This window comes from Aulonocara stuartgranti (genome assembly GCF_965226115.1).
Source record: "Aulonocara stuartgranti genome assembly, chromosome: 7".
NCBI classification, from domain to species: Eukaryota; Metazoa; Chordata; class Actinopteri; order Cichliformes; family Cichlidae; genus Aulonocara; species Aulonocara stuartgranti.
This window is the reverse complement of record NC_138945.1, coordinates 24,351,568-24,372,322: the sequence shown is the minus strand read 5'-3', so window position 1 is coordinate 24,372,322 and position 20,755 is coordinate 24,351,568. Positions and strand designations below refer to the sequence as shown.

Below are 20,755 nucleotides of genomic sequence, written 5' to 3'. Positions count from 1 at the left end.
GTCAATTACAACCCTGACCCTTGCACTAAATGGCTGCTCGTCCAGTGGAAAGTAGACAAAAGCCAGACAAGATTGGTCAAGACATGGCCATTTGCTGCAGACGATAACAAGTGGCATGTTGTGGAGTAAACAACGGTCAAAACACTGCGAATAATGCTCCGCCAATAAAACAGAGTGCTGGGGGCCCGAGCAGGCAATGTAACCATCAGTAAGATTAGTGGGGCAATGTTATCACTAGGACGTGGCAGTAATGGGACAATGCAAGGCCAGGGGTGGATGGGTACTTAAAAATATGAAATGGAAAACAAATTATTTAATTCACTCTTTTCAAAAGTCTCCTGCAATTTAAGAGACCGATTGTAGAGGCAATCACTTAAAAAACTACTTACCCTGTTGTGGAAGGCCAAAAATATGAAAGAAAAAATTTTAATCCAATTATTTATTCTCTTTGGTTTCATATTATGTTGTTATAATTTCTTTGGAACTTTATATTATTAAAAAATAGATAAAAAAAAAAAACATTTTCGAGAATAAAACATCTCATTACTGATATTTTAATCTGCATATGCCTACAGAGCCGCATATGGCCTGTATATCCATTATATTATAATGCAACAAGAAACAAGCAAATGTGGGCACAGGCTGCATGAGCCGATGCTATAGATCCCCACGCACAAACATATGTTGTTTGAGGGGCCTTCTGTCTAATTAGAGGAATTAAATGTACAATGTACACATCAACTTCTTTCTTTTTTTTTTACAGTAAAGCTGGAGCGGCTCATCTCAAGGGAATGTTACTCAGGAATATACAATCACAATGTTTGTCAGGAAATCATAACTCTCTTCACGTGATGATAAATATCATTAAATCTCACAGAAGCTCTTTTTTCTCTCTCCGGTAGCTAAATGAGCGTTGGCGGGTGGGTGGACAAAGTTTCCGCAGTAAACACCTCCTTCCCATGTAAACATATATAATCACAACAAGATGGGCAATGCAGAACAGCTCGTAATTGTATCAACGAAGTGAGATGATGAGTGAGTTTCGCAAAGGGGGGGGAGCGGAGGGAGGGGGGAGCATTGCAACTGATTGAATTTAAATGTCTGCTTCACTCCCAAGAGACCACCCCAATTCAAAGGACAGAGATTGTCTGCATGTAACTGGGGCCACGCAGTAACAAATAATCCTGTAAGCCTTCACAAAAACTCTCTTTGTGGGCACTGACAGTATTTTTTTTTCCCCTCGTCTTGACACGAAGCTTCTTCTAACAGAGCGCGAGAAGAGAGCCAACGGGAAAAAAGAAAAGAAATGAAATGAGTAAAGTTGGATGTGACAGGCTGAGCAGAGAAAACCTTTATCCACTGATAGATGTTAGACAGCTACATCCCCTCATTGTGACACATCCATCAAAACGCTGATCACTTTTGTCCTCCCACATGTCCAACCCTTGTGTGTCAGAGCTGCTTTGATCAATCCAATTTGACTCCACGACTTCAGACAAAACAGTGTTAAAGGAGTGACCGCTGACACTCCCTGGATTCGACATGCCTGGTTTAAATTCCTTCAACAGTGTACTGCATTCTGTCAAGCTCTTATTAAAGCAAACTACAGTAACAGAAAGAGAATGGAAGCTACTGTGTAAATATTCCAGCGTGAGTTTGCATGCCCTTGTCCCCTAAATTCAATCTCTGTGTGAGCAACTGCCAACTAGAAAAATGGCAGTCAAAACCAAAAACAGGTTGCGCTGGTATCTGGTGTTCCACAGAGAAGAAACACAATAAGGTTCAGATTACTCAGCCAAATTTCCCAAGAAACTGCAGGGGAATGGAAATATGCAAGTGAGCTGGTAACGCTCAGAGCTGCCCAATCCTTACAAAACATTGGTTTGTTCGACACTGTTGTATTTGTTTACTAGATTTTTGCTTCTCTTCCACGAACAAAAAGCCACACAAAACAGCCCAGAATAGCTGAGGGTTAATGTGTCTGAATCCTGGATGCTCGCAGGCTGTTCATCCTGTGGGTAAAAGCCATGCAGCTTACGAGTGGCTCTTCTATTCCTGGCTCTGAGATCCTTGTATCCACCTCACCTCTTTTCTTTTTCCCTACTCTTCCTCTGGCCACATATTGTTACCTGGGTGTCATAATGAGCTGCTAAATAAAATATCTGGTAGAGAAAAGAAGTGATAATAAAAAAAAGTGGCTACCAGAAAGCAAGTTAGGCCTTCGTAGACTTCTAAAAAACAAAAATACTGTGATTTAGTAATGTGCAGCTTTCTAAATGCAAGAAGTAACGAACCCGGGCAACGACTACCGAGGAAACTCATCAGCAGGGATAATTTACTACGGTATTGCTCCTTCTTTTACACAGCAGAGGTTACCCCGCTCGCCCCCACCACATCTCCCCAGTGTAAACCTTTTTGCTTTTACCTGAAAGGATCAGCTTACCTCACGTCAGCCTAAAAACCATGGGAACCCCTATGCGTGGTGTGTCACCACTGAATTATCGGTTTCCGCTGCACATGCTCCTGCATATCTACAGCAAGCCATTATGGTGTATCGGTTTACAGTTAGTGTGCTGACTCCAGTGCAGCTGGTGTACTGTATGGAGTCATAGTTTATGGATGTCTGGAATTAGAGAAACAAGCCTGTTATCTTACTAAGCTCTGCCATTTTTTCCCCCCCCCTAACCGAGATTGCGCTTCTCCATCGATTTAACTCAAGGGAGAGCAGCTCTACAAACCCTTCAAGTGTGTTATGAGCAATTATCTTTAAAAAGTGATGGGTAGGTTGACAAACCCCTGATACCAGAGGGGCACTCCTGTGCCTTGGTGGTTAAAATGCTGACCATAAACCACATCATCCACTCCAGGCCAGAGGGAGAGCTTTGGTCCACGTCTCTCTCTCCCCCTCTCATTTCCTATATGCTTGTGTGTGACTAGAAGTATAAATGTTGCTAACCTTCCTAGTCAGCTAGAAATACTAGTCAGTAAAATGTATTCCCATTTTATTTTACTTAAAAACTGATAGTTACCAGATCAGAGATGGTGTTCAAACTATAACAGACCCAGGTTTTACCATTATCTGCACTGGGCTATAGCAGCTAGCATGAAAGAGACCGAGGCTACTGTTACGAGCACTACTGAGGTTAGCAAAACAAACAAACTAATCTGACACTGTGCGTGCTTGCAAGGTTAGACACAGCCAAATGTTTCAACATGCTAACTAAAACATCATTTGACTCAAGAAGAAATTTTGATATAGCTCATAAAATACACACAAGATATTGGTTTTGGCCAATGGTAAACTTTGTCTGTTTCAAGCATGCTTAAATGTTCTCCATCTTTCAGTAAGTGCAACTAGTCCAGTTTTTTTTTCTTTTGTTTAAAAACCTAGCAAACTAGTTACCAGGAGCAATCCTATTCAAAATGGAAAATCGAATAGAATGTGTGATGTTCCAAAAATTCTACATTTAATACAATATTAAGGTATTATTGCCAATATTATAACTACCAGTAAAACTAAAGGCCTGACAGCGGGAAACTTTTTGCTTCTTTTTGCTTGTCAAGTGAACGACTACACTATGAAGCCACAATGACATGCTAATGGTAAGCACTATTTGGCCATTATTGCACTGTACATCTTTTATAATGTATTATTGTAGGGCCTTGACCTTATAATATGAAGCATCTTAGGGCAACTGTTCTGATTTGGTGCTATATAAATAAAGCTGAACTGAATTGAACTGCATTGAATTGAAAGTACAGATGACTGATTGCAGAGCAGCTAGCTTTGTAAATAGGCAGTCAAATGCCATGATGTGAAACAAGTTCTAGCAAATAACTTTATACTGGTGGTAAAGGAAAGCTGCATCTATCCTTCTGGAAACACCGTAAACACATTTTAAAAACAGGTTGTCAAAGACCACACAGCAATCACCCAACTGACAGCTTCAGAACCACCAAGTTTAACTTTGAGCTATTCATGCATATTTCTAAACTGCAGAAAATTATCCTTTCAAAATGGAACAGTACTGGCGCTCCAATATGCATGTATCCCTAAGTCTGTAAAATGTACCATAAAAAAAAACACAATAAACGTCTATTTTGTGTTCAAGCCTGGATGGACTAGGAGCTTGTGAAGGTTACACATCAAACAAGAGTTGTGTTGAATGCAGTAAAGCTCATCCTGTATACAAAATATATCCATTTCAGACATTTGACCTGGTTTGGGGGGAGGGGGCTGCCAACCCCCCTCGTATTTCTGAGAAATCATCACAACAACATCCATTATTCAATTTCTGCCTACTCTTTGGTTAAGTTCTTGAAAGGGGCAAAGGCAAAGCTGCAAGCTCTCCTCTACCACCAATTTATTATTGCACCGTACAACTTTTATACTGTATTAAAGTAAGCGCATTTAAACCAATGAATATATGAATGCAATGCCCTGCAGGAAAATATTGTGCTGCTTTTTTCAATCCTTTTGTCTTAGAGCATAATGTAATTCTGACATTTAGCTACAGAAGTGAACTTTCAGATTTGCTCATTTGCCTTCTGTTATTAGCAACCTCATCTCAATATCATTCATTAAAATAGGAATGCATACAAATCAAAAGACAACAGAGTAACTTATTAGCACCGCCTTTTGGTTTCCTGACAGATTCCAGAAGAACAACAATACAGTACATTTTGCCTGCTCTGGCAAGCCCACAAATTGCAGCAGCTTCAACGGTGTGCTTTACATGTTAGGAGTCATAAAATAACCTTTCACCGTGGGGCTTCTGTCTGGGCCCCCTTTAAATGAGACCCATTGAGCCTGCCCCAGTTAAACACTGTCTGCCATTACTTAAAACACCAGGGTCTGATCGTGGAGATATGGCACGCACACACACACAAACACACAGGAAAGTGCTGACACCCAAGTGCAACCTCAAACTATTACTGGACTTGCAGCAATAAAGCCTGAAATGCTGAAAACAGGTCAGGCACAAGGCTGTTTGAGCCTGTGGTGGTAGACATGATGGTGGTAGAGTGTGTAGTTAACGCTGCTTTTAAAGTCGTCTTCTTTTTTTACATTAAACCTGATGAATTCCGCAGTGTTTGCTGAGACACGCACAGTGTAATTACAGAAAAAAAAGACAAGACGAGCATGATTTCAAGAGACGTGTGTTTTTTTTAAATATCCCTCTCTTGCATTTTGACTCAACAGGAGTGTATGGAAGGTTGGGCGGGGGGATCAATCATCCAGCAGTACATAACAATTGTGAAGCTTTAATTTAGCACCTCATTTAACTCAGTAAAAACAACAACTTTACAGGCTGGCATTCTGACACACATTTAATTCTGCCCCCTGGTAATGGTCTGCTCTGTTTAAAAGTCTGTTTGGCAGCTCTGTAGATAACAGATGGAAGAAAAATGAGGGGAATTATGAGAAAGATTGATTTCCTAGGGATGAATGGTCTGGTATTCACACAGATTTATCTGAAACAGACTTTCTCGGACTCTGTTATTATTGAATAAACATACATGCGCGCATGCACACACACTCTGTCACCATATGCAGGCAAACAACAATGTGCGCACACAAAGAGACGCACAGCACACAAAACACCATAGTCATGCAAGAAGGCTAAGAAAACAGAAGCACGGTGAATTTATGAGTGTACAGTACATGAACATTTCTAAAATGGTAAAAGAGTGGAGCGCAAAGGACATAGCTAGGAGTTAGGATTTTCAAAATATTACCAATTTTCACTGCCCAGATCTAAAGGATGCCAAATAATCTGTAGGTAGAAACAGATATATTTAACACAGTCAGCACAAATGTGGCTTTCCAGACAAAAAATACAACTTTTCCTAAGTCTCTTCCCCAATGTCTAGCAAAAATTTACTCTTTTTGAAGAACAAGAGCTCCCATTGTCCTTTTAGATGTCCCAAGCCTATCTTTAAGGAACCATAATATAAACCAGAGACTATAACTTCTCTTGTGGCATCTCAAAAGCAGACAGGAATGAGGCAAAAAAAAGAGAGAGAGAGAATGAAGGAGGGGGACGGGCGGGTAAAGTACCTCATTTGAGCCCCATAAAAAAAACAAGACGGCACAAACATTTATCTGTGGTCGGGCTTTCATCAGATGCTTTAAGAGTGCAGGAATAACAAGAGAGCCGGATGCTGATAAAGTAAAGACAGGAAATGGGGAGCGTGGGTCTCCTACTCTCATGTTTCACACGGGACAAGGGGTCCTATAACCTCCACCCCCTTCCTCTCTGCTCTGCTGACATACGTAGACCACAGCCCTCCCCAACCAGACGTTAGCGCAGCAACTGGAAACCACCACCCCTCTAACAAATGCAGAGATGAGACAACAAAATGAGGAAAACGTTGAAGTCTGCAGGTATATAAAATGTGCGGCTGTTTCCACTTGATGGTTTAAGTCAATATAAGCCGGCTTCTCAAATCATTTATTACAGATGAGTGTTCTTCCTTTTCATTGTATATATCTGCTTTTGTCTCATTCCACGAGTGAGGCTCTGCCTCTGAGCACAAGACGGGGCAAAGCCGGGATTAAGGGTTTAGCTTTGTCAATCAGAGTCAGAACTGAGGGAGGGATAGCAGCTGCATCTCCATTCTGAGAGGAAGAGACTGAATTTCTATAGAAACACCAAAACCTGAGTGATTCTGTGCTATATTTGTGACTCAGGTCAGGTGTTATGAGTCACCACTGACATCATCTCGCTCATTACCGATTTCCTCATCAGAACTAAACATTTAGTCTGGTTTTAGCAGAAATGATGGTAATGTGATGGTAACAGAGTAGAGCACTGAAAGAGTATGAAAGGATGATATCTGTGTTCAAGACTGTTTGTAGAGTCCCAATTATTTATCAATCAGCTACAATACGTTTGTTTTTGGGGAATTTCTTACATCTAACCAGGAATATTTAGTATGCATGTATGTAGGAGATACAAGCACACTAATGACAGTGTTAGGGTTCAAAAGTTGGTTGTCAACAATTTCCAATGACTGGTGAACATCAGTATTTTAAGCTACAATTATCGGCTGGCTAGCTGACTGAATATGTTATCCCTGCAACAGCATAGTGACCTGTCCAGGGTGTACCCTAAATTGGATAGGCATGAGAAAATAGAATATGGATTGATGATGGATTATTTTACCTTTAAACTTCCTACCACCCATCTTTGGCCTAGATTATTGAGCTATGCCACATCAGACCAGTGCTTGCTCTGTAGCAGTTACCGAGGCTGTTCATACTCCATGCTGGGCCAGGAAACTAAGACTACAGGGAACAACGTTAAAGGACATCAGGGAAATAACTGCATTCTGTCAGCCAGCACATTTTGCTTTTTATAGCGTCTGTGCGACTACATAAGATTAGCCACGTTCTAGGAGCTTCTCAAATCCCCCCTAATTCTGTTTATTTTGTATCCTAATCAACTTTACAAGAGTAAATAGCATGTCTGGAAACAGCAACAGCTCAATTATAGTAAAATGCAAATGGTTATTAAACAATTGTATTAAAAAAACACATCAGAAATATGGGATAAGAGTTAGTTTACTGTATAAAAAATATAATTTGTTATTGTGCATCTTTAACAAATCTTTAAGAAACACGTATTGATTAATTAATTGGTCTTCAGGCCTTTCTGTGTGGACTTTGCATTTTCTCCCTGTGCCTGCATGCCTGGCTTCCTCCCAAAGTCCAAACATGTGCACGTCGGGTTAATTGGTTATTCTAAATTGGCCACAGGTGTGGATGCAAGATAGATAAAGTGCTTAAGTCCATAAAACACAAGTGCTCTATGGATGTGTTTGAAAAGGTGCAGTGTAAGACTAGAAAAGCCCTACGTAAATGCCAGGCCGTTCCTTCCATTTTAAAAAACATGACGCACAAATACAGTGAGACTTCCTTTGAGTTCCTTCCACATATTTTTCCCCTCATTTACCTGCCTGTCCTTGGCTGATATCCTGTTAGGAACACAAAAATGCAGGAGGACATTAGTGGTTGAACATCAGGGGGGAGGCCATGATGCCAAATTAAAGGGCAGGAGTGGAGTGTGTACTTATACTCACTCATGATGTGCTCTGTCAGCCCTGCTGCTTATAATGGCATGAGAAGGGCCACTTAACTCATAATCACTTCTCTCTCTCCCTTTGGCTCTGTCCTCCTCTGTACCCCACCTCAACCCCTGATTTTCTGACTGCCGGCTCTGATCTTTAATCATAAATGAACTGTAGATCAAGAGCAGGGACAGTGGTCCACACCCCCTTCCCTCCCTTGCCGAGGCTCCTGTAATCACAGGGCTCTTGGCTAGTAAGAGGCCAACAAGCCTTTGAATGAGAAATGACTGTACCTCTAATGCATCAGCCATCTCAACTTTGGAGAGCCGCTTTCTGGCAAAGGGTGTACAGCAGGTAGGAAATCAGGTCACCACTATCGTCGTCTTCACAATCATTATCTCCGATCTCATCCAGCAGCGTAATTGAAAGTGGGACCTTTTATACAATTATTTTCATTTGCTGTCCGTAGCCTACAGTATGCGAGTAATTTCTGCCTTGTGGTGCACTCCAACTTACTGTACCCTAAAAAGAAAAATCATGCACGCCCGCAATCTAGGTGGTGCAGCATGCATTGTATTGAGACACAAGTCACCCTCCCTGGCAAAGGCCTGCTTGTCAAGTGCTGCTACTTGTGCCGAGTTCTGCTAATGGACTGCTAATAGGAGTGAATGTTGCACTGTGAAGCTCCCCTGTAGTTGAGAGTGTCACACAGGGTGATTAATGACACACTCTCTTCTCCTTCCAAGCCTGTCCCTGTCCTCACTCCATATCTTGCTTTCACCCTTTTCTCTCACCCACCCTCTCCTGCCTCGAGGTCCCTCTCCTCCTCCTCACCTCTAATCTTTCTGTCCCTCTCTGAAGTCCCCCCTCCCCAAATCTCTTTTCATTTACTTCAAGATTTTAGCACACGGCAATCTGAGATCATTATTATTCACCCCACAAATCAAGTATACTCGCAATGCTAAATTGTAAATTGCTTTAAAGGCATGCAGTATGAGCACAACACATCAAAACTGCATGGAAGCATTAACACAAAACTCAGTAGGAAAAAGAAAACGTTTAGGTTTAGTTTACAAGGAGCTTCAACTTTCTCTTATGCTGATGATCGGGGATTACATTTTAACATAAGTTGAGAAAAACAAGGCAGAATTTATAGGACATTTTAAGTTTTTAACTCTCTGATAAGGAATTTACATTCTAGTGGTTTTGAGGGGAGATTATGGTGGTCTTAATATGCTCATTTCCAGGTCCACAGTTTATCCAAGGATTCTACTGGAGCAGCTTTGCATGATTCAATCACATATTACTTATTAATCTTATAGCGTGCCTCGGTTTATCCACCGTCGGAAACAAAGCCGTATTAACTCCTCTCACATTCTTCAGATTGGCTGTCTCTAACAAACAGAAGGTTTGAATAGAAGGTGGGTGGGGCAGAGCTAAATATCCACTAACTGGGATTACTGTGTGTTGAACTTGTACAGTTTAAAGAGGTAATCCCAGTGAGCCATTATATATACACATTATTTGAAACATTAGCCAGTTTAATGTTTTTAGGCCCATTAGGAGGGAGAGAAAGAAAAATCCCAGTGGTCCCCTTGAGTTTAGGGATTTTAGGCTTAGTGTTACTCAAAATGTCGACTGGCTTGACTCTTGATGATGGAAGGCTAGCAAGCTGGCTAATGAGTATATAGCAGCAGGAATGGTTCCCCACACCCTAAGAGATGTGAGTGGTTTCATGAGAAACTGACATGATGTATCACAATGTCAGAGTTTCTTTTGGCTTTATTTTGATAATGGGGGAGGGAGTAATGGACACAATATTTTTGGTTGGCATAATATTTTTTGTTGACATAAATGGTCACCGACTGATCACATGCAGTTTTTAATGATATAGAACACTTCAGTTATTTATAGAAAATTATCCTTGGATATGGGTCACGTTCCCCGGGGGTCCCCAGACCCCACTTTGTGAACCATCTATAAAAATGTGACTGATTTAGACATCATTTGGTACTCTGCCATATTTGCATCATCAAACTGAGGTAAAAGTAAAAGTTCAAGTGCTGTGGTAAGATTGGAAAAGAAAAGAAAAGGCACAAAATAATCAAACCGAGGCATTCTGATGAACTGGCCAAAAAATTCTTAGATAGAAGACTTGAACTAAAGGGGAATGTGAACACATAACCAAAGTAAATTAAAAAAATCTTCACGACAGGCCTGAGTGCAATGACAGACAGTATTCGTGTCCGCCGCCACAGCTGTTCCCGGCCCCAAAATAGCAACAGAGTATATTTTTTGCGTTCATAACAATAGCATATGACATCAAGTAGAGCAAGGAAGCAAACTCAGCAGCTACTTTTCACAGTAATTATCACTCGCTACCAGGCTCCGTCTGGCTTAAATCGCAACCAGCATGCAACTGTGACCTCACACAGCCATACTGTGTACACACTTTTTTTTTTTTTTACTTTGCTCTCTTCGTTCACCTGTGCATATCACAGCTCAATCTTAATTTCCTTCACTTACACAAAATCCTTCAGTTACATAAATTTGCTTTAAATATCACGTACTGCGAGCTTGCATTGATGGCAAAGGCTATCACAGGAGGTCATTTATATGTACTGCTTCTTCGCACAATGCTCTCATTGTGCATGTAGACCCAGTTTATATAATGACCTCTATGGTTGTAATGTTAGCAGCCCCAGGGGAAGCCTCTTAGAATAATAATAGGCAGGGAAAAAAACAAAAAAAACAACATTCACATTTACCTGCATTCTTTACGAAGCACACAGAAGTAGCCTAAAAGCTGAACGAGTGTGTCGTACAAGGAAAACAAAGAAGCCTCACTGTGTATGAGTTACAATATATCTGAAACCATAGCTGTCCTTTAACTTTTTCTCTCCATAAACAATCCTCAGAGGACACATCATCAGAAAGTGGAGAGGCAGGAGAGACAGAAACATGGTGTGAGAGGCAGCACGAGAACAGCGCTGTGGAAAAACTGAACTAATCCCAGGAATGCCAGCGCCCATGTATCCACTGCCTAACACAAGAGGTACACTATATAAATGCCAGCGTTAAGGTCAGCCATGGAAATGAAAGGAAATCGAGAAAAAGGAAACACCTTAAAAAAGTGATTTTCCCTCCCTTATCATGCATGTAGCACAACACATGCATGTTACCCACTAAAGACTATTGAGCAGCATATATGGTTAATATGCATTTATTGATTTTTTTTTATTTTAATAAACCTGGATAAATAAATGTGAACTGGACTAAAATGAGCCACAGCCCAATGGTGAGGGAGTTTGGACTTTTAGGGCGGGGCAGAATGTGACGGAAAAGAGAGGATCCACTGCTAAATTGAATGCGGCACAATAACTGTTTAATCTCAGATGTCTTGGTTTTTTTCCAAGATTTAAAAAAATAATAATAATAATTAAAAATACAACCTGATTGCACACCTGCCAATAAATCTTTTATCAGAGCAGCTATTCCATATGTTCCCTGTAAGAACTTGACATCCTCCATCAGCTTTAACAGTACGGTGGAGCTCTGACACCTCCATGGAAAAAACTGAATTGTATCTTTTCTTGCACCAAGGGTTTCAAATCAAGCTGCTGTCAGAGCCCTCAGCTACTTTCCTGGCAGCTCATTGCATATATCTGTCTCAACTTGTCTCCTTTCTGAAGAGTCCAGCAGGTTAATGAGAAGGATCACTTCCCGGTGCTCGCCTCTGTCTAGAGGATTAGAAAGCACTCTCAAAAAATAAATAAAAACTGTAAACACATATTTACAGCCACAGAAAGTAGGTCTGAAGAGCTGCGAGTAGAAGCACAGCGTTACAGAGAGCGCCCGGGTAAGTGAGCCACTTTGATCACCAGTAGTTTTACACTGAAGAAGTGACTCTCCAGCGATTAGAAAATGTGTAGAGCTCATCAGTGCCCCAAAATAGCGAGGCCCATTAATTAGGCTCAAACAATGTTCTCCTAGTGTATCGACTTCTTAATGGACAGATAAGAACCTTGTTCGTATTCCCATCCAGTCAATGGCACAGGGCTCTCTGGGGTTTTGGAATGGGTATTATGTCATCTCACCATGCCCTTCAGAAACTGGACCTGTGCTGGGGTTTTTTCCCTCTCTCTTTCTTCCTCTTCCTCTTCTTGCTCATTAACTATGTAGGAGTGAGATGAAGGTCTGGAGCAGCTAGATAAGGTTGCTCACAGACCCTCTTCCCCTGTCTGGGATATGTGCTTAGACTTCAATTTGAGCTTGTAACACTTTTGCATGAACACTGAAGCCTCACAAAAAAAAACCCCTAACTGTTCATGATGTCACTGCAGAAGGGAGTATATCTGAAATGGTCAAACCTCCCCTCCCATCCCCTCCCCTCCATCTCATCATGTTATTCAGACAACAGTAGATTCCAGACAAGACAGACCACCTACCTTAATTCCACAGACATACACTCTTGGCGTCTGATACACATGCACAAACACATAGTGAACACTAAATCCTAACACAGATGGCTTTTTCTCAGCTCCCTTTGTTTGACAATCTTGCACGGTAGAAAGAAGATTAAGTAAATGGCTTCAGGTGTTGTGGCATTATCTCCAAGATTTCTGTGACTGAAAGCCACTCTGCAGTTTACAGAAACATCTTTCACCAGGCAATTCTTTGAAGGAGAGGTTTTGTAAATCTGCTTACTGATTGAAACCAAGCATAATGACAAATTAAAGCTCGCTGCCGAGATATGTGTGTGTGTGTGTGTGTGTGTGTGGGGGGGGGGGGGGGGGGGGGTGTTGAAGATTTTCTTGGCAAACTTCACTTCACGACTGAAACTTCCTTATTTAATTAGACATTCTCCTGAGCAAAAAGTCAAGATCATTTAAGCATTACTAGCTTCACTGGGCTTTGAGATCATTCTTCATTCTTAGATGATCTGATTGTTTTCAAATAGTGGACCTCTAATTTGGGGATTACAGCAGTCATCAATCAACACTGAGTAAGATTGAATAATATGAGAATGAATGGAAGTTCAGCTTTCTTGATTTGATTAATAGCAGCCCGAACAGGAATATTCTAATATGACTGCAGGTAATGGTCTACATGTTATATTTTACCTGTAATAACTTGCTGTGATTCAGGGTTCGTGTGGCTAATTACAGTTTTCTAACACGTTTTTTTTATGTGTAATGCTATTTTTTTGTGTGCCTACACTAAAATCTTTAACGGTTTAGGAAGATTTAAAGCAACAGCCACAATATTAAGGGCATCTCTTGAGCTTCAAAGCAACACTTCTCCATTTCTTTCCTCAGAGAAACAGATGCAGGGCTGTGATGCTTTGGTTTCCAAGTGCAAAGCGTAGTTAATATAAATTATTGAATAAAAACTTTTTTCCCCCAGTGAAGGCTTCTTTGGATGTAGTATCTTCATATTTACCTCACATAAAACTGCTTAGCAGTAGGCAGCTTGCTTTAATGAAGGCTACAGCCTATTATTTCTAGTACAGCCGAACTTCGGGGGCATGAAGTGGCACACTGTATTCTTCTATTAGGAGTGTGACTAATTATGATTCCGTTTTGTCTTGCCCACCACAACAGCGCCACGAGAGTTCATAAAAGTTTTCCTGAGAGCAAAGCCAAAAGGTTCACTGGTGAAGAATACACTTTAAAGTTTACCTTGAGCTACACCGATGTCAACCAGAAGGAAAAGCAAAAGCCAGGATACGGTCGGCATCTCTGGACAGGATCTCGGCGATCTTCCTCCTTCTCTGTCAGTCCGCGCAGAGTACCCCATGATGAGGAGTCAAACTACGCTCTAAGGCGAGTCCCAGTCACTGAGAAATTGATATGAAATGCGCGCTGGTGTCCCTCGTTACGCTGCGCAGCACTCCACAAACCCTCACAACCCGGGCGTAAAAGAAAGAAAAAATAGCTTTCGACAAAATATATCCAGCGCAGTGTTTTTGCAAACATGTGACACTTTATGAAACAAGAGGTGGGTGCATCGCCCTCTGTCACAGAGGATGTTGCATTAAAATCTGTATCCGCTTGCTTTTCCCTCTAAAGGTTCACTTGCTAGAGGTGTGGATCGATGTTCTGACGGCAAATTCATGCTCCCACATGAAAGCAAAGTCCGTCCAGCAGAGTCCGAGTCTGTGCAGAACCCTTTTTCACTCGTGCAGTGAGAGAGAGCAGTGTGTGTGCGTGCACCGCGTCTCCAGCGCTCCACTGACGGCACTGAACGAACCAGGGCAAGGAGCCGTCTCTGCGGGCTACCTTGCTCCTTCAGCCAATCCAAGTGCTCCGGCAAGTGGCGGCGCTGCATCAAAACCTGGCCCGGACAGCAGCGAGGAATGGATGCTGATTTTTTTTTTTTCAGCTGAGAATTTTAATCACGCATTCATCCAGGTTAGACTACGAGACAGAAATTAGATTAACAGAAATATGAGTGTATGCAGTGGAATCCGTTATGTAACGCTTGTACTTGCGCGTAAATTCCTGCATCCAAAACTAAAGTATCATTAGGGGAAATCCTTTTAAGCTGTTTAAGCCCATTTCAATATTGTTTTTTAAAAACGATTTTAAATACTCATTTATGTGTAGTAAGGCTTAGAGATGCGCAGTGAAAATGTTTTTACCTCCATTTGAACTTTAGAAATACAGATCAGCACCATAACATCAACAAACTCCCCCCTACATATATGATATAAGTCGTTAATTTAAGAGTACTTTGCAAAAATATTTAGTCACCCTTAATTTCTTTATATTTTGCAAGGAAAATGGGAAGGTTTACTGAAATGTGCAAACATACGTGGAAATACAGTATATAAGCTTAAAAGTCAATATGTTGATGCCAAACAGCTTCAGTAATGCTGAGGTCCGGGCTCTGGGGAGGACAATCCATGAGTGATAGTGTTCCATTGGGTGTTTTTCTAACCAGGTATGCTTTTACTGCCAGTGCGTTTGGGATCATTGTATTGCTAAAAAAAAAAATAAAGCACTGGCCAATCAGACACTATAAGGTGGCTCAAAATCTCACTGTACTTTCTGCATTCATAATTCCATCAATATTGACAAGATCTCCAACACCACTGGCTGAAACGCAGCCCCAAACAATGACAGAGCCTCCACTGTGTTTTACAGATGCCTGTAGACACTCACCGTTGTACCTCTCTTCCATTCAAACTGACGATAAACTTCATACTGACCATATACTTCAAATTTCAATTCATCATTCCATCAGACATATCGCCATTGATTTTCACACCAGTTTTGGTGTAATTTGGAATACCTCAGTTTTTTCTCCCTGTTGCCCTTTCTTAAAAATGGCTTCTTGACAGCTACTTATCCTGCAAGACCACATCTGTCAGGTCCCGTGACAGCTCTGTGATCTGGATTTTTTCCTATTTCAGTTTCCTCAGGCTTTTGTTTTTTTTGTAAGGAAAAAAAAACAAAAAACAACACACCATGCTGAGATATGCTAATTCATAGGTGTCCTTATAGGTCAGTTTTAAGTTGTTGAACAAACAAACACATTGCTCTGAAAATAGTATGGTACAAGGACTGGACTGAAAATATGTGAAAAAGCAGCCAATGACCAAATAAATTATTCAAGACTTTTAAAATAAATACAAGAACTTCTGGCTCCTTAAAAACAAAATATTTCCCCTGGTCTTCCACCGCACATTAAGAAAAACCTGAATACCCACTCCCTTATCCCCACTGCTCTCTGGCAAAGGGTCACAAAATAAGTACAAGCGGCTATGAGATGATTAACTGGAGAGGAAAGAAGAAAAAACAAAATAATTTTTTTCATACATCTAAATTTTGTTTGGTTTTCAGCGGGGAATGAGGATAACCACTTGAGAATTTAAAGTATCGCAGAAGTTGGTAAAAGGTTTGAGGGTTTTTGTTGATTAAAAGGAGACAACAACTCAGACATCTAAAACATGAAAATGATCCCCACATAGATACGGCCACTTTTTAGTCACAAGCATCCATCACCTATAACTGCACATTTCCTTGTTTACACAGCTACAACATAAAGTAGCAGAATAAATCAGAATAATTTTTTCCTGCACAGTAGAGCACAAAATGTTTCTTATATTCCCTACCAGTATAGTGCAAATAGGTGCTTCCATTTTCTGCTTTATTTAGAAGTAATAATAGCATGTCACAAAACCTGATCGATGATGAGCTCAGCCTCGCAGACTTTCAAACCCACACACAGAGACACACAGACATATACATGACTTTTGCTTTGCAGGGGGAAATTTGTTTCAGTCATTTCAATAAAAGCTGATAAGTAATTGCATATGCATCAGAGATGCCTAGGCAATGCTCCCGGCACTGTGATTAATGTGGCATGTGAACTTGACACTATCTCTGTACCAAAATTAAACTTTTCAAATATGAATCTAATTCAAGAAACACAGTATTCCCCCCTTCTCTGTAATCCTTTTTATGCACAGTGCTGTGAAAAAAGTATTTGTCCGCATCCTGAATTCTTAAGTTTTTGCACATTTGTCAGACTTAAATGTTTCACATCATCTAACAAACTGTAATATTAGATCAGGAAAACCCAAGTAAATACAAAATGCAGCTTTTAAATGATGATTTCATTTATTAAGGCAAAAAGCTATCCAACCCTACCTGGCTAAGTAATTGTCCCCCTTGTTAAATCAAAAATGAATTGTAATTAAGCACACTTTTTGGAAAGGTGAGGGTGAACTTCACTGGCCACACCCAGGCCTGATTACTGCCAGAGCTGCTGAATCAAGAAATCACTTAAGAAGAACCTGTCTGAAAAAGTAAAGTAGGCTAAAAGATCTCAAAAACCAACACATGTTACAATTTAAAGAAACTCAAAAACAGATGAGAAACAAAGTCATTGACATCTATCAGTTTAAAAAGGGCTACAACGCCATTTCTAAGGCTTTGGGACTCAAGTGAACCACAGATAGAGACATTATCCACAGATGGAGAAAACTTGGAACAGTGGCGAACCTTCCCAGGAGTGGCCAGCCTCATAAAACTACTCCAAGAGCACATCAACAACTCATCTAGGAGGTCACAAAAGAAAAATCCATGGGAGAGTTTCAAGGTGAAAAACTCTGCTGACCACACAGAACACAATCTTAAGCAGGTCTTTCATGCTCAACATGTTTCTGTGTGGCTGAATTAAACAACTATGCAAAGAAGATTGGGGCTCTTCTTCACTTAAATCATCATCATTTTAAAAAATCCCTTTTTAAAGTTTATTCAGGTTATGTTTGTTTATTAATAAAATGCATTTGATGACCTGATACATGTAAGTTTGACTAATATGCAAAAAATAAGAAATCAGGAAGGTGCTACATACTTTTTCACAGGACTGTATGGTGATGTCCACACACACACACACACACACACACACACACACACACACACACACACACACACACACATATATATATATATATATATATACATATACATATACATATACATATATACATATATATATATATATATATATATATATATGTATATGCATTTGAGTAATTCAGTCTTCTGAAAGGAATGATAGGTATATAGACGCGACCCTAAGCGACGGCCTCGAGGTAAAAGAGCCGGCATCAGGAACAGGCTACGGGCTCGCGCACACCGCGCACCCATGCCCAGTATCCTGCTAGCCAATGTTCAATCCATCGAGAACAAGCTTGATGACCTCAGAGCCAGAATCAAGTTCCAGAGAGACATTCGGGACTGCAACCTCCTCTGCTTCACCGAGACTTGGCTGAACCCAGCGATACCAGACCACGCCGTGCAGCCGACGGGGTTCTTTTCGGTTTACCGCATGGACAGGACAATGGAGTCGGGGAAGAAAAGAGGTGGTGGAGTGTGTTTGATGGTGAACAACAGATGGTGCGACAGCACAAACATCTCCCCACTCACACGCTCTTGCTCGCCCAATCTGGAGCTTTTGATCGTTAAGTGTCGCCCTTTCTATCTCCCTCGGGAATTCACTGCGGTCATTGCCTGCACTGTTTACATTCCGCCTCACGCGGACTCGGACACTGCCTTATGTGAGCTACATGAGGCTCTCACACATCAACAAACACTTCACCGAGATGCCGCACTCATTGTTATGGGAGATTTTAACAGAGTGAATCTCAAACGGACATTTCACAACCTTCACCAGCACATCAACTGTCCCACGCGGGGCACGAGGACATTAGACCACTGCTACACCCCGTTCAAGAACTGTTACAAGGCTCAGCCCCTGCCGGCATTTGGAAAATCGGACCATTCCGCCATCTTCCTCATACCTGCTTACAAACAAAGGCTAAAGCAGCAACCACCAATCAGGAGGGAGGTCGCTCGCTGGACGGACCAATCGGTGGCCGCGCTGCAGGACGCACTGGATGACGCAGACTGGGACATGTTTCGGCGCAGCTCTGATGACATCAACATGTTGTGGGATTTATCGGGAAACTAGCGGACGACACAGCAGAAAGAACTATCATCCGAACGTTTCCCAACCAGAAGCCGTGGGTGGATAAAAACATCCGCGACGCTCTGAGATCACGCACCGCTGCCTACAATGAAGGGCTCGTCTCCGGTAATATGGACCTATACAAGGCTGCGTCCTACAACGTGTGCAGCGCGGTCCGAAAGGCAAAGCGGAGCTACGGGGAAAAACTAGAGTCACAGCTACGACAGTGCGACTCTAGGAGCCTGTGGAAAGGACTGCGGACTATAACGGACTATAAACGACCAGCTTCTTCAATGATGAATGCCGATGCTTCACTGGCTGATGAGCTGAACACGTTTTATGCTCGCTTCGACGCCGCAGCAATTAAAACAACAAATGGCTGACTTCAATTGTGATGAAGTGTTTTGAAAGACTGATGAGAGATCACATCACTTCTTCACTTCCTCCCACCATCGACTCACTTCAGTTTGCTTACCGGACTAATCGTTCCACAGACGATGCCATATCTCACCTGCTCCACACATCCCTGAGTCACCTGGACACTGGCAGAGGGAATTATGTTAGGATGCTATTCGTGGACTACAGTTCAGCATTCAACACAATAATTCCCTCTAAGCTTTTCACCAAGTTGACGGATCTAGGACTCAGCTCATCACTGTGTCAGTGGATCCTCAACTTCCTCACAGACAGACCCCAATCAGTGAGGGTGGGAAAACAAGTCTCCCCCTCCATCTCACTCAGCACTGGAGTGCCTCAGGGCTGTGTTTTAAGCCCCCTGCTGTACTCACTGTACACTTATGACTGTGTAGCCACATCCGACACCACCTCCATTGTCAAGTTTGCTGACGACACTGCTGTTGTGGGCCTGATCTCCGACAACATCGAGACGGCCTACCTGGAGGAGATTAGGAACCTGGAGACCTGGTGCCAGGAGAATAACCTCCTCCTAAACATCAGCAAGACTAAGGAGCTGATCGTGGACTTCACTACAAAGCAGGCGAGGAATTACAAACCCCTCATCATCAGTGGCACGCCAGTGGAGAGAGTGGACAGTTTGGACAGTGGTGGTGCGCTCGGCAGAACGCATCATTCAATCAGAGCTCCCTGACCTGCTGTCCATCTACACCAAGCGGTGCAAGTCCAAAGCTAGGAAGATTATGATGGACCTCTCCCATCCCAACAATGGACTCTTCTCACTGTTGAGGTCTGGGAAGCGCTTCCGCTCCCTTAAGGCCAAAACAGAGAGAATGAAGAGGAGCTTCTTCCCCCAGGCTATTCAGGGCCTGAACCAGGTGTAGGACTGGACTCTCCCAAACACGTCACTATAAGACTGGACTCTCACACACGTCACCACACGCACCACCACACATTTCCTATAATCCTATAATTCCTATAATTTATAATCCTTATCTTTATAATCTCTTCTGCTATTTGCACATTCTTTACTGTAAATTCCTAAGTTAATTTGTAAATTTTTGTAGTAAATTGTAAATATTGTAGAACTTTTCTTCTGTCATTTAATGGTCGGGCATTGTACAGCTACAAGCATTTCACCCCCATGTCATACTGTGTATGGTTGCGTGTGTGTGACAAATAAAATTTGAATTTGAATTTGAATAATCCGTTGAGTGTATTTGTTTTATTGAAAATCACTAAAGTGAATCAGAGGGGCTTTGAGGTTTTTGAATATAGACCTGAATATGTGGACTCTTTCCAACAACCTTTTGTCAATAGCATGGTTATATTAAGGCTAGGTGTTGCCCACTTTTAGCCTGAACATTATCACATACTCACCAAAACAAGTACAAGTGTTACACTTTGCGCAATATGAACTTATGAAATGGCAGATTGTTCTAAATTTTGACTGTGGTTAACGAAATAGATTATAAGCAAGATGAGACCTAGGAATAGACAAAACTCACTTCCTCACTTTTCAACCTGAAATTCAGGAAGGACAGGGCAGTTTCTTCTTTCACCTGTCAAAAGAGGACCAGCTAAACCAAGTCCAAGCAGTCTGCGTGTGTTTTGTAGAAATGTCTTATGACCTCAAGAAGTTTTGTAGGGGGCTACTAAGAAGCTGCAGCTGTATCTGTATTCTTGGCAGGAAGTGGCACTCCTAGTTGGTGTCAGCCTCCACCGGCGTCCTCCTTTATCACAGATTCTGTTTGTGATTTTCATGGACAAGCTTTAAAGGTGCAGC

General features: G+C 41.7%; 1 protein-coding gene across 2 annotated transcripts in view; it reads right to left on the bottom strand.

Moving 5' to 3' along the window:
- unc5cb (unc-5 netrin receptor Cb) overlaps positions 1 to 14,510 on the bottom strand; it is a 132,965-nt gene extending 118,455 nt beyond the window's left edge. For both annotated transcript variants that reach the window (XM_082539682.1, XM_082539683.1), the window contains exon 1: positions 13,755 to 14,510. In XM_082539682.1, coding sequence (XP_082395808.1) covers positions 13,755 to 13,872 — 118 coding nt within the window. In that variant the 5' untranslated portion in view covers positions 13,873 to 14,510. The remainder of the gene's footprint in view (positions 1 to 13,754) is intronic.
- Between the last annotated feature and the right edge of the window lie 6,245 nt (positions 14,511 to 20,755).